The 15,221-nt window shown below is 42.7% G+C and overlaps 1 protein-coding gene across 3 annotated transcripts in view; it reads right to left on the bottom strand.

The window, feature by feature from the left end:
* KIAA1549L (KIAA1549 like) overlaps positions 1-15,221 on the bottom strand; it is a 739,655-nt gene that overhangs the window by 167,985 nt on the left and 556,449 nt on the right. For all 3 annotated transcript variants that reach the window (XM_069623580.1, XM_069623581.1, XM_069623582.1), the window contains one exon: positions 8,162-8,340. In XM_069623580.1, coding sequence (XP_069479681.1) covers positions 8,162-8,340 — 179 coding nt within the window. The remainder of the gene's footprint in view (positions 1-8,161; positions 8,341-15,221) is intronic.

Genomic DNA, 15,221 nt, shown 5'->3' with positions numbered 1-15,221 from the left:
AATGGCGCTGATAAATTAGTGGGCAGTCTCGAATTTATATTTTTCCTCTAGTCAACTCTTACCATTGAAAAGACATTAACATCTGACTTTTATTCTGAAAAAAGGTAAAAAGCAGAAGGAGTGGAAAACGGGGCTCACCGGTGCTTCTGGAGAGAGGGTAAGAGAGAAAGAGCGAGGTGCATCTTCCTCTATCCCATGGTTATGACACAAAAGCATGAGGCAATTGGCAATCACTGATAAAATCTAGTCAGAATAATAATTTGTGGCAATAGTGATAAGCGGGAACTCTTCATGAAAGCGCAGATGAAACGCATAACTCATTTGCGATTTCAAGGAATGGATCTCTATACAGAAAGGGCAGACTCTGTAATAGACCACGTTCTACCATGGAGGTGGTCAGCCATTTTGATCCAGAGGAACTACAATGAATAGTTGGGTGATGAATAGATAAAGATGCAACGCATGTACTCGTAATCTAATTTATGCCTCGTCAAGGACCACCTTGTAACCTGGTCCCTCATACTTTCCTCTGTACTGTTTTATCTGCTTTCACATAATGTATGTGCAACCTTCCGTAACTACTGCAGGTCTAATTATAAAAACGCCCAGTTACCCCAGGGTTTGGCTGCGCTATACAAATAAACAAACTAATCTAAACTAGATTTTTATCTTGTGGATTTAGGAGATCCAGTCTGTGGATGGCACTGGTAATTGCAAGAAATATCTTGAGTTTACCACCCAGTGTAGTGAGGGTTCCTGCAGGACCCACAGTATGGGAGTGACCATGGCCCAATATTGCAAACCGATGATCATCTTTTTGAATGACTTGACAGAAAGGAATTGCCAGGTATAAGTTATTCCCATTGTCCAATAGGTTGTTGATCACAAGTTCTGGGAAGTTTAGGATAAGGGTATCCATTTTAGGACTTGTATCTGAAAGGTGTAGGCACTAACGGCTGAACATGCCACTTCAGTAATGGGATATGGTGCATTCAGGTCCTCACTGTCATACACACACACACACACGTGTGTGCATGCTCATGCGTGAACACGCGCACACGGTTCAAACCTAAAGTGTGTACACACTTCCATATGATGAGTTGAATATACGAAGGTACCTTACTAAGAAGGTTTTCTGGGGGTTTTCCTTTGTCCCCTTTTGTACAGAGTAGCATGGCTTGGTGATTAATCATTAAGGACCACACTGATGAATGTTGGTTGGACCTCAACATCCATGGTTGTCTGTTTCATGGGCATTTTTTCCAGGTACACTTAGGACATTTATCTGTAAATGTTTGGGACTTGACGGTCATAAATAGACCTGAATTAGACTAAGTGTGTTTCTCCATCCCCATAGGTAGTTCCTTGCATAATCTTGGAAGAAGTCTTCTTCCTGAAAACACGATGAAGTTTTAATGAAATGTAAAGTTGAAGCACTTTGATAGAGAATTGTAGCCCCTGAGGAATGTCTGGCAGAGAGACGCTGTAAGGACAGAAACATGTACATGTAGGGCAATTAAATGAGTATTGGACAAGTCTACTATACTGTAGGTCCATGAATTATACTGTGGACAAAATAGTGGATTGTGGGAAATGATTATGGCAATGCATGTATTTTGACTATGCCACATTCAAGATCCAAAAACTAAAGGTTGGGCACAATAATTAATTGTTGAAAATGATTACACAAATGTGTGCTTTATACAATATGTAATTCATGTTGCATGACGTGTATGTATTGTATTAGTGTTTTATTCACAAAGTAGGTTTTTTATGGTAATTAAAGTGTGTACATTGTGGATTTATATTTGTGATATTGTGGAAAATACCATTGTAGTAAGGGTCCATTAATTCAGGACTACCCCGTAAGTGTCATATTCCAGAGTGAGGGATGAGATTCCTTTGAAACCTTCTTTTGTGATAATAAATGACTTTATTTCCCCCAGTGAGTAGGAAGATAAAATATATAAGGTCCCCTAGGATGCCTGGGGTTTCCAGTTTAGATTGAGTACACTTCCACAGCACCTGCTTTTACAGAAGCATTTTTGTATTATTTATGCAGAGAGTTCCCCTTGTGTTATTCCCTGCAGATGTCGGTATGGTAGAGTTACAACAGTCTGCAAATGTGTTTTAAAATTATGCCACCCAAAGAAGCATACTTGTAATGTAAAACCAGCATATTTTCCTAAACCTTTGAGATCTGCACCCTTTAATGGTTGCTGTGTGAATTGATATCTCATGCAATACCAATCACGATCAACCACAGTTATATGTGTGCTCTGATAATAGTATTAGAACATATTACCCTGAAGGTATACAAAACCTACAATGGGTGCGTTAAACCATCTGAGCTATCAGCTGAATCATTTTGCAAATCTGAAATAATTGTCTTCACTTAATCAATTAAGTCTCAATACATTATTGCAAGTGTGTGTTGTGTTATGTTATGTTATGTTATGTTATGTTATGTTATGTTATGTTATGTTATGTTATGTTATGTTATGTTACGGGGTCTGCAACCTTTGGCTCTCCAGATGTTTTAGGGTACAACTCCGAGAAGTCCTAGCCAACTCGGGCAGGTCAGAAGAAGAACAGAATCGTGTATCTTTGTGTATCTTCAATTTTAAGGACTTTATTGAACAAACTCCTGACTATCCCTAAACTAAGGATTTTTACCACCTAACGCAAACTAACTAGGGTGCTCGTCAGTTGTCAAAGGAAGATCTCTCCTCTGTCCAAAGATAATCTATCCTGTTCCTACCACTATCAAAACTAAATAAGGCACAGGAGAATGACTCCCTTCTCATGTGGTCTGCTAGTCAGCACGGTCACTTTTGTAACTTATTCGCAGGCAGTTCTTATCAACTACTTTTATCAGTTCACACAGTTCAGCAATAGGGCTCTTCAATCTCTCAATCAGGTCTTTGACACCTTGGTTTCCCCTTCCGAGATTACTCTTCTCTCTCTCTCTCGGTACATCACACTAGTTAATTGTTCTTTACACAATGTCCACTCTCTGCCCTGGCTGGGGCAGCTAGAGAGGTTTCCAAAAGGATTCCCGCTTTCCTTTCCACTTGATAGTTATTGGGATGACTATAAGGGTTCCAATAATAATTCTTACTTGTGTCTGCCTCTTCATATTTACTGGGACATTTATGGGAGTACCAGTAATGATTCTTACTTGTGTCTGCCTCTTCATATTTACTAGGACATTTATGGGAGTACCAGTAATGATTCTTACTTGTGTCTGCCTCTTCATATTTACTGGGACATTTATGCGAGTACCAGTAATGATTCTTACTTGTTTCTGCCTTTTTAGCTTTACTTGCACAAGTGTGTGAGTACCAGGAATGATTCTTACTTGTGTCTGCCTCTTCATATTTACTGGGACATTTATGGGAGTACCAGTAATGATTCTTACTTGTGTCTGCCTCTTCATATTTACTAGGACATTTATGGGAGTACCAGTAATGATTCTTACTTGTGTCTGCCTCTTCATATTTACTGGGACATTTATGGGAGTACCAGTAATGATTCTTACTTGTTTCTGCCTTTTTAGCTTTACTTGCACAAGTGTGTGAGTACCAGTAATGATTCTTACCTGTGTCTGCCTCTTCAGCTTTCCTGGGACAAGTGTGAGAGTACCAGTAATGATTCTTGCTTTTCTCCACCTCTTTAGTCTTTTTGAAACAAGTGTGAATATGCCAGTTGTATTTTCCACTTGACTCTGCCTCTTTAGTCTTACTGGGACAAGTAGGAAGATACCAGTAATGATTCTCGCTTTTCTCGACCTCTTTGGTCTTACTGTGATGAGGGTGAATGTTCCAGTAAGGATTTTCTATTTTCTTTACTGTTATTTTCTTATTGTTATGAGCATCAGCGTTAAAATAAGAATTCTTAGTATTCTCTGATATTTTGTTGTTACTGAGACGAGTTTGAATGTTCCCAGGTAACTTCCCACTCTTCTTAAGGAACATTAACTTTAGGGCCTTACTGGGATGAGTAGGATTCTTACGCTCGTTATATTTGGTATCCCTCCCTGGTTTCCTGCCTTCCCTGCTACCTCATTCTCTTGGGGTTAGCATCACCAAGACTGTGCTCAGGACGGGATCCTGCCCTTTGTTCATCAGGTTGGCTTCTGGATTCTCCATTTCTCTCTCTCTCTCTCTCTCTCTCTCTCTCTCTTTCTCTCTCTTTCTCTCTCTTTCTCTCTCTCTCTCTGTCTCTCCCCCTATACCCACTCCATGCTTCGAACAGGTCTGTGGTCTGAGCCTTGTTGTTGGACTTAGCAATCCACAGACTCTCGGTCACGCCACCACGCAGGGCTGGGTAACTTATCTGAAGTTTCCTTCCCTCAGTTTCTCTCACTCCAGGCTTCTCTTGTGTAGCCTTCACACGCCAGCTTTCTGCCATGCTAGAAATCTACATGTCTCGGTCTCCTTCAGCACTCTTATCACAGCTGATTCGAAAATCCCAGGCTTCTCTCCCTTTCAGGACTCCTCCTCCTTCATTTGTGATGCAATGCTGAGCCTTCCCCAGCGGAGCATCAATCGTGAGTACTCTATTACTCGCACAATCGTATTCGTTTCAGTATTGCACACATATTCCTTCTCAAGTTGATATAATGTTTCTACACCACAATAGCAAACATTAGCTTGTTCTTCATATCTTCATTTGGATGGAGGCTGTTCGTGGTGGGTTGTGGGTGAGTTATTTAGGGAGTTCCTCTGTGAAGCAGGAGTACTTGTCTACAAGGGGGAGTCTCTCCCAGTGGGGTCCCACTTGCCTCTATCCCTAGGGAGAACATCGGTTAGTGGGCTCACGTCGCTAGCCTTACTGGGAAAGGCTCCCGCCTGTGGAAAAGTGATGGAATCCTGTGTTAGTCAATGGTGCGGGATCATGGAAGTCGCAGACCAAACCATCTGGAGAGCCACAGGCTGCAGACCCCTGTGTAATGTTATTTTATGCTAACAGTTGGGCATCTGACCCCAGGACACATTTTTCCACACTGCTCACCACTTCATACTAGCAATGTTTAGAAGTCTCTTGTTTTCAATCATGGGTGACAGGCACCCACTCACTAAGGACTTGATGTTTCACTTCCACCACTCACCCTGAGCCATTAAATGCCCTACCAGGCAGCAGCAAGTAAATAACTCTAAGATCAGCATATTTCCTAACTCTCCTGCACCGGGTCCAGAGTTTTCTGTTCTATTTCTTGGAACTATAGTTAAAGATCAATAGAGCAACACCACCTGGGCATCTTTATAACATTGTCCCCGCTTGGTCTCAATAACCATTGTCCAGACGTTGCACGGAAATTGTTTAAGTGTTGCTTAGTTATATGAGGGTTTCTTTTTCCTACCATTGACTTTGAAGAATAATGTTTTCAGTCCAACACTGCACTAGTGTCAAGACGTTAAGCTCATCATGTGTTTCGCATGGTAAGGGGCTGAAATGTTACTGGTGTGGGAGGGGGGGTTGTGTATTGGAAAGGGTTGCTCCAAAGGGATTTGTTGCAAAAAATATTTGAGCAGTTTGAGGAGGATAGCTATTCATAGCTTTTGGTATTTCACAGTACGATCCACCTTGGAAAATGATTATCTACATTCTAACCATGGAAATTATAATAGCATAGTCATTATTCAGTCTCTAATCACTTGCTGAAAGTGTACCGGTGAACCTTAATACACCTTTTCAGACCAATGTGGTATAAACATTGCAACTGACTTTTTGTAGTAATTTGCACCAAGGCAAGCAGGACACTTGACTCTGGATGTTGGTGGTAATGAAACCAGGTAACATTATGTCTTTACAAAAGATTAATGTCCAATCATTGTGGGCCAAACAAGGTCATACTAAAGGAATGGATAAATGGAAAGACAGTTCACAAGAAAGGTTCTGAATGTACAGCCTATACAATTCACTTTATATTATGTTTGCCTTGAACATGTGCTGGCAGGAAAAGGTCTGACTTCTTCAACCCAATGCTCACAGCAATGTTAAGTCAACATGAATTGTTATCAACTTAATCTGAATCTTTCACGTAAATCCCTTAAAAGGTAAGGCCAACTCAAATCACCTAACTACAGTGAAAGTAAGAGGAATCATAGAAACGTATTTTCCCAGGCTTATATATACACACAGCAGACTTGATTTATTGTATTTTATGTCAGATCTTATAATATGTTTATCTCTTTTATTTTTAGGAACACAGTTTTGTACTTGATGATATCTATATTAACCATATCCATAAACCCTTGACCCTAGGCTTCCTTTATCTCCACTTCTCTTCGCACTTCTGCATAAGCAACATATACATATTGGACATTGTTGTCTTTGGCCTTGGCAGCCAACTTCTCAATAGCTTTAAAAGCCACGCTCTATCTCAGCAGCGATTGGATCAATCAAGCCCTCATTATACTTAGGAAAGACCAAGCACATCGCAAGATGCTCATGTATCTAGACTATACACTTATAATTGTATTATTTCTGTCTATCCACTCACTCTTTCCCTCAGTTCAAGCTTCTGTCCATTCTTCCTACCCTCCTCTCTATACCTCATCCATCTCTAATCCCCTATTTACCTTTCCAGCAGCAGACTAATGTCTGGCAATCCTGCGGTGGCGACACAGTACCCCCTAGAATCTCAGACAAGGATAGGCACTTTGAGACCATTATGGTGGTGGTTTGGCACATGGTATTGTAGCATGCACCGCTGCCATTTTCATAGTTTTCAGGTGCTCATGTGGATAGGAAATTGAATGGAGGGAGGTGTTGGTTCGGGAGTAACGGAAAAAGACAGGGTGTTGTACTTGACTGTTAGTGCGTGTAGAACCAGGAGCAACTGGCATCTATGTGGATGTGTTCTCTAGATGGATTGTGATATTCACCACAAAGGTGCTTGTTTACAGATTGGAAACCTGAGGGTCTGGTGCAGACTTGAGTGTTTTTGGCCAGTGCATGGGTTTAGCACTTGATTGGAGATGTGTACAATTGTGACTATATTGGGCTGGACTGTGGGTTTTCTTTAGCCATTTTGTTCTGCGAGTTGATGAGCATGTGTTGAGTGATTTGGGGGGGAGCTGAAGTTCCTAGTTGGTTAGGTTTTTTGTGCAAAATCGGCAAGACTGTTTTTTTTCCTTTGTCCTTCCGCATTGGTGGGTGTATTTTTCATTGTCTTGCAGATATGTTTCTTGTTGTATTCCCATTCCATGTACGATTCCCAGGTTATTGGTTGGTAGTGGTGGCTCTGTAGAAGCAGCCCGGTTTGGCCTGCTAGCCTTATTCAGTAGAGTTGTGATTTTGAAAAAGTTGTTGTGTTGTTCCTTTTTGAGTATTTTGTCATTATGTTCATTGTGATATGTCATTTGTTGAAAGGGTGTTGAGTCGTGTGATGGTGACAGAGTTGTGGGGGCCTTCTAGGCAGAGACAAACATTCTGAAAGATGTTTTGATAAAAGGTCATTTTTGGCTCCATTTGCGATTATAAAACTTAGCATATAAGGCAAGTGTATAAAGGGCCTGACAGGGAGACATAGGGCCTCATTACGAGGTCGGCGATAACACGCCAACCTCATAACACCACTCTGCCACCTGAATTCCCGGTGCCACTGGGATATGCCAGGTGGTGTTGGGCCGGGATGTCAGGCGGCAGAAAGTATAAGTCCCTATTCCTGTGGAGTCCCCAGGAATGGGGACACGGAAGCACCGGCACCATTGCTAACGGTGCCGGTGCTTCTGTGACAAACATGCCTGCAGGGGCCGATGAGACCTGCCGGGAGCACCGGGCCATGCAGGCATTCTCATAGTCTGGAGGTCCGGAAAGGGTGCCGGTACCTTGCTATCGGCACCTGTATTTCTGGACTGCCAATGTTGCCAAATGACAATTTGTACCGGCATTGCTCACCAGGATACACATTTTTTACATAAAAGTATTTCATCATGACATGCTGTTGCCCTTGTTAGACACATGCCTTTACAAAGAATCCATTGTGTACAATGCAGAGCAACGTGCATGATTTCAACTGAGAACTGCACTGATTCTACAGAAGCCAATGATATGGCAGTTGCATGCTGGATTGGCAGAATAATCAAAACGAATCATTATCTTCTCAAGAAATAGTGGAAACAATCTACTTGTGAGGCAAAGTGGTCCTTACTTCTCCATTTATCACAGCTGATTCCTGGCTCCGGTCAGACGCTGGATGAGAAGGAGGCGCCCCCGCGGTCTTGATAGAAATCAACTGGACAGATCCCGAGGATGTGTCAAAGGGGTCAGAGGCCATTTTGGCACTGTTGTCATAGAGCATACTGCCGTCTTCCTCATCACTCAAAGGCACTAGAACATATTAAGTATCAGCCATTGTTAATCTGATGACATTGCAAATGAATATGTATAGCATGGGCATTGGAAAAGAAAGTTATACACCCATAAAAGATCAACAAAGGGATCAGGAAATGTCGGTGTATCATGTCTTTCAGAGAGTTCTATGCAAGATAATGTCATCAAAGTTCCTCTCATAGGCATCTTTAAACAAAGTGTGACACTTATAATATCTGTCATTACCATTACAGCTTATCAGCTTGAGTGTTCAACAATGTTAGTTTATCTTCACAACGATGGCGGTCACGACCAGGCATAAAATGGAAGACATGCTTTCTTACACCCGTGAAGATGGCTCCCCAGGCATGCATAGAATGGAGACCTGAGGACAGAAAACGTTGGACACCCTCCATCCTGAAAAGTGAATTCTAATCAACTATGTCCACAAGCACATCATGCTCATTAATAATTTCGGAATGAATCAATGAATGAAAATTGGCACATTTTCTTCAAATATCTTTCAAAAACTATTTTTGAACTATTTTGGAGTGCATGGTAAGGTATATAAACTGCATGTACGGCTAACTAAAAAGTCATGCCAAAGAACAGAGAAATATATCTGTAAAGAAATCTGAATTAAGTGGAATTGATGCAGGAGCATATTGCTGTATTTGCCACTAAACTGTACTTTATAGTAGACAATGGCAGTAGGAAACGCAAGATGGCCAGGCCAGTAATTGTGTGATGTAGTCATTCTGATCTTCGCAGGGTCACATTAAATCAGCAAGAGCGATATTTCAGCAAGAACAGCAGGTGGTGGAGTTTTCTGCCACTGGGTAATACACTAATCACTGGCTGTGGGTGTCGGGCTGGGATAAATATGCTTGGGGTGTGTCTTATGCAAATATGTCTGGATCCCTCTCACTGCAACTCTGAAAACCACAATGGTACTATTATGGTGAATAAAGAAAACAACAGAGAATGAGATCGGGTCTTTGCTAGACTAATTTTGAGCAATTGCTTTGGAGGGCACTCATGAGGCCAACCGTGGATTTTGGGAGATTTTAAGGGATACCGCTGACCTCCAGGGAGCTGGGTTGAGTGTGCTCTTTTCTTCGTAGAACACATATGACCCCATTATTCAGTCCATCCCTCTTCCATCCCCACCCAAGTGGAGTGGGATTGTGTTCTGAACTCTCTCTCTCTCTCTTTCTCTCTTCCTCTCCTTTTGTCTCTTTTTGAAACATCTTCCATCTCTCTTCACTTTTTTTTATCACTACTAGACATTGGGCCTCATTACGGGTTTGACGTTGTGGCAACAAATCGTGGTAATGCAGAGGTAACAGGGTTACCACTGCATTACCACACTGCCGGGCTACAGGTTGGGCGGTAAGTCAGAGGAAACACCTCCAGCAGAATGATGGAGGTAAGTCCTCTGGCTCACCGGGCCAAAAATGGCCAAATTGGTGGTACTACCACCAGTGGTAATGCTGCCGGTGGTAATACCACTGAAATCACTATGGAGTCCTATGGAGTCCTATGGACTCCAATTAATGGGGACTAACACTACTTACCACCACTTGTAATCCGTTGGTAATATCGCCAGAGGTAATAATGCTGGACCAAGTGGTGATAACAGTAATATTGTTTGTTGGTATTAGCACCGAGATACTGCCAAACTTGTAATCAGGCTGATTATTTCTCTCACCCACGCTATCGCTCTGGGGCTTTCTCTACTCTGTTTCCTACCTGTTCTCTCTGTACCTCTTGATCAGTCTACTTCTCTCTCTCTTAATCCTCAGCAGTCTCTTTCTCCTTTTCTGCACCTCTCTCAGAATGTCTCTATATGTACTTCTCTTTGTACATCCGCTCTCTTTTTCTATTGTACCCATCTCTCCTCTGCTGTATCGCTCTCTCTTTTCCCCTCTCCGTGCTCTATCCCCTCACAAGATCTCTCTTTCTCTTGCTCCTTATCACTCCCTCACTCTGTACAGGGGAGGACTGAGAACCAAAAGCGGCCCTGGAAATAATGTTCAAAGTGGCCCCATATGACACATTTCCTGCAGGCCAAAGCGTTTTCCTATCGGAAAATTTAGAAATACCACATGAAAGAGGCCCAGGATGCAGAGGCCGACCAGGAAATTGCAAGAGTTCCCTATAGGTCAGTCGTCCAATGACTCTGTACCTTTTTATACATGTATCCTCTACACTTTCTCCCCACTCTCCCTCGCTTCCTCTGCTCTCTCTCCCGCTCTTTCTGTAACTCTATCTTCTATTTGTGTATCTTTCACAGACATGCGCTCTCTCTTTGTCTCTCTCATACACACACACACACACACACTCACCTGTGTGGCAAAGTTATGGTGCATCAATTAGCATCCCCATGAAATATGAGGATGGCCTCATGTTCGCCTACACTATCATGATAAAAATGAAGTCATTTGCAATTCATAATGAATGCGGAATGAGTAGATGCTTTCAATTAAAGCTGGTAGTGCACTCTGACAGCGTTTGTTCAAAAGCACACCAAGCAAAATTAAATTGGTAAAATGTTTATACAGAAAAAGGCAATCTGACAGCTATAGAAGGTGCTTATAGTGTCCAGAATAATCACGCTTCACCTTAGTGAAGTTAGTATCTTTATTGACTTCTGGTATGAGCCCTTTGTGCAGAGCACAGCTGCTTCAATGTGGCATTGCTCTGCAAATCATGTGTGGAGTCTCATTAAACTATATACACTTCTGGTTACAGGATCAATGTTCTCACGTAGCCTTTATCAGCAGGAGCGCAGGGGAGGGGGTAAGGGGGTGGTGACAGGGGGGGAGGGTTGTGCTCCTGGCCCAGCCCACGCTCTGGGAGCCGCGCATGTTCGCATTGATCTCGCGAGAGTGCCATCTGCCCGACCTCTCGCGAGACCAGGTCCCCACAGTGCGGTTCAAGGAAAATTGGTGTTCCGGAAGAGTTGTGAAAATGATCATTAAAATAGTTCGAAAATTACAGTTTCTTTTTCTGCTGGCGATGTGACACAAACAATGAATAGGTGACCCTAACATTAATAAAAAATGGACACTGTATGCTGAAGCCGCAGATGTCTGCACCGGAGGCACGTGCTCGTATCCACACCCACTGGCATCCCTTATGCGACCATTTAAAACTAACTTTCCCAGCCTTTGACGTGACATAAACAAACGTTTTTCATCTATTCTAAAATGTCATGAACCTGCAATTTGTATTGAAAAAAGGCAAAAGTTAATCACACTTTTCTAGAAATGCGCATAGTGGGAGACAGCGAAAACTTTGAATTAGCGTCTACATAAATGCAGAAAATGTACGATACTGTAGCATAGGCCACTAATAATCTAGATGCTATACAGAGCATGTGCAGCTTTCCTAAAGGTTCAGTACTGGCGCTGAGTACTTCTTGTTCGTGTATTGACAGGATACCAGCATCAAATAACTACCTATATGTGTATGCTTATATTTATCTTAAAGAAATCACATCAGAGATCATAACCAGCACAAAAAACTCCTTGTCTGGTAAAGAGATATACTCCTAATGAAAACGGATTGTGTTTGCTTGGCTCCTAAGCAGTGGTTCTTGATTCGTCTACAAAATGTATTAGCTCCACTTCCCTCTTCCTCGTCACAGTAATTACTCAAACGCTTTGCCTTCTTACAGAACACTTTCCCAAAAATAATTCCTTTTTTCGTTTAGCCCCTCCTCCTTATGGCCCAGTGTATGCAGCACATTACCTGCCCGAGGATCCCCCTCTTGCTATCTGTCCTTCCGAACCATAAACCCTTGAGAAGCCAGCTGTGCTGGTCTATTGTTTACCTGAATTTATGACCGCACTGCTGGGCCTTGTGGGTCTAAGAATGATGTTTTGTTATTTCCCCTTCAGTCCCTGCTGGGATTGGACTTCAGGGGGAGAGTGTGAGCTGAGGATTGTTGAGTATGGGGTACCCCAGGAGTTGCGTCAGGGGTGCTCAGGCTTTTGGGTGGCTGCAAATCACTCTCCCTGGGCCTACAAATGGTAAGGTGCTGGAAGTGAGCAATAGACGACAAAAGTACCAGGGGTAACTGAGAACCACGCTATGGCCATGACTTAATGAAGGAGCACTGCACTGAGACATGAGGAGTGCATGCGCCCCACAAGGAGCCTTGAGGTCATAGTTAGTTGCAGGGGAATTGGACTATGGTCACTGTGTTTTTCTCTACGGCTCATGCACAATGCCACTATTCTGTTGTGGGGTCTGGTGGTTCCCCACTCTCAGGTTTGCAACTTACATGGCCGACAGGTCTGTTGGGCTTCCCAGTCACTTGGTGGGGGTACAGGTTTAGGTACTGCCAGCATGAGCATTAACCATGATGTAGTGGTTGAGGGACATTTTTGGCTGTGAATCTGCGGACAGCATGGTGGACAGGGTGCCGGTACTGCTGGAATAACCCTGTCTCCTAAGCTCCCCCAAATGAAAGGAAGGAATGCTGCATGGGGATGTGTGAATTGCAGATGACCCTGTAAGGAGCCTTGAGTTCACAGTAGGTAGTGGAGAATAGGACTGTAGTCACAGTGCTATTTCGTAAATCTTATGTATGTTGTTATTATTCTGTGTACGGAATTTGGCAGTTCCCCAACCTCATGTTTCAAACTGACATGGCTCTTGCACGTCTGGTGGTCTTCCCAGTCTCTTCAAGTGGGTAAAGATCTGGGGTCTTCTCCCTGTTGCGGTAATGGCAGGCAGACATAGGGGCTGAGTGATATTTAGTCTGTGAATCCTCCCACAGCCAAGTGGTAGTCTGCCTGTACTTCTGTGCAAACCCTATGCCCTTCCCCTCTCCCTCCTCAGCATGTTTGGGTGTAGCTTGTGATGCTGCCTCAATAAAAGGGTTTGCAGTCAGACTAACCTGACAACTTCCCTCTGTCCAACCTTCACTCCTCTCTTGTTGTAGAAGGAGTAAGGCATTAGCTTGAACTGGATACCATGAAAAAGCTTGTGAAGGTTCTCCCCAATGTGCCATGCCTGAGAAATTGGGTTCCTAGCAGCATATTGATCCAGTCTCTGATGTCAGGACTGCCCGTTCCTGTGAATGGATTGTTTTCCACGGTTACTATGGTAACACTGCAAGCAGGCAACTAAAGGAAGGTGGTGAAAGAGCAGCCTTCCATGCAGTTCTTCAGTTTGAATCAAATTTAGGTGTTGGGTGTCCCAGCTTTTGTTATTTATTTATTTATTTATTTATTTAGGCATTTGTAAAGCGTGCCTAGCCCTAGGGCATCTGGGCACTCATATTCTTAAAAGGTTGCAAGGATACAAGGTTACAGGTTACATACATGTCAGCATTGGTGTTCTAGGATGAGGGGTACATACATGTTATTGGAGTCAATAGGATTAGCATACAGATTAATGATTTACATTCAAGTAGGGCATACGCGATACTACAGGTATCAGCATTTGAGGTCGAGGATAGAATGGATATGTAGGCCATCAGAAAGTTTAGTTGGGCTAAACCAGTTACTCTAGCATGAATCATTGAGCTTTCAGACGTTTGCAGATATCTAGAAGGATGCTTCGGACCTAAGAGAAGGTGGTAAGGCATTCCAGTGTTTCGCTGCTAATACTGGAAAATTGTTACCTCCTTCTTTCTGTAGTTTGAAATTGGGAATAGAGAGGAGGTGTGTGTAGGCACTGCACGTTGGTCTGTTGGATTTGTTCAGTGCACATTTGTTGGATAGGTATTTGGGAGCTGATCGAGAGATGCATTTGTGAGTCAGGTGGACAGTCTTAAACAGGATGCAGTCCTGTACTAGCAGCCGGCGGGCCTGGCGTCTTGCCTCACTAATATGGTTCCTCTTGGGAATGTTCAAGGCTGCTCTTAGTGAATTGTTCTGAAGCAGTTGTCGTTTTTTATGTTGCTTTTGTTAGTCCCCATGTAGAGGGCATTACAATAATCCACTCTGGATAGGATCAGAGCTCTGGCTAGTTTTGTGCAGCTGGCTGTGGACAGGAATGGTCTGCAAGCGATAATGATCTTGGATATGTAGGCAGTCACTGAGTCAATAGCATTAACTTGCCTCTTTAGCATAAGGGCTGAGTCAAGATAGTTGCCCAGGATTTTTACTTCCTTAGATACGTTGATGGTATTGCCATCAATTGTAAAGGAACGATAAGTATCGTCAAGTTTATTTATGTGGTGATGTGGGCCGATAAGGAGCAGCTATCTCTTTTCTTTTCATCATTGAGACAGGGGCCGTGTTGGACCATCCAAGCCTGGATAATTTGGTAGATTTGGTTGAGGGATTTGGAGTCAAGGTCCCTGTAAGGGGTATGAAGATTTGGGTATCATTCGCATTGTTGTTATAGGTGACACCCAAATTTTCAATGAGGTGGAACGATGGTTTTGTGAATATGTTGTAAAGCGTGGGTATTACCTTTTCCTTCTTGTAGAAATGTGTTTGACCAAATTATATTGATTTCAGGCTTTAAATGTTTACAAAGAAAAAAGTTAATGTGATAAAATCATCAATGTGTAATGCAACTCTGCTTACTCTGCTTTTCAGTGAAAAGAAAACCTTTGTACAATTACATTGGAATTGGATAGGAATTTCAATGTAAGTCATTATTCAGCTACCGTTTTGGATGGGACATGAATAGCACAACGGTTAGAGCATTGGACTATGAGATCTACAGATGGGATTTCTCTTCTCACATAGTGCTAAATCATAGAATTGTGCAGGTTGCTCTTAAAATAAAAAAACCTCACAGATGAAATTTCAGATGTTTCGCTCCTGCCTGTCATTTGAGGAATGCAGGAACATTGTTGCTATAAGACAGAAAATCTTGGGAAGTGGGTAGGAGCTTTAGGGCTTCACCTAATAAATTGCAGCATGTCCTTG

The sequence above is a fragment of the Ambystoma mexicanum genome, chromosome 11 (genome assembly GCF_040938575.1).
Source record: "Ambystoma mexicanum isolate Mex_15411 chromosome 11, UKY_AmexF1_1, whole genome shotgun sequence".
NCBI lineage: Eukaryota > Metazoa > Chordata > Amphibia > Caudata > Ambystomatidae > Ambystoma > Ambystoma mexicanum.
This window is presented reverse-complemented; position numbering and strand designations above follow the sequence as displayed.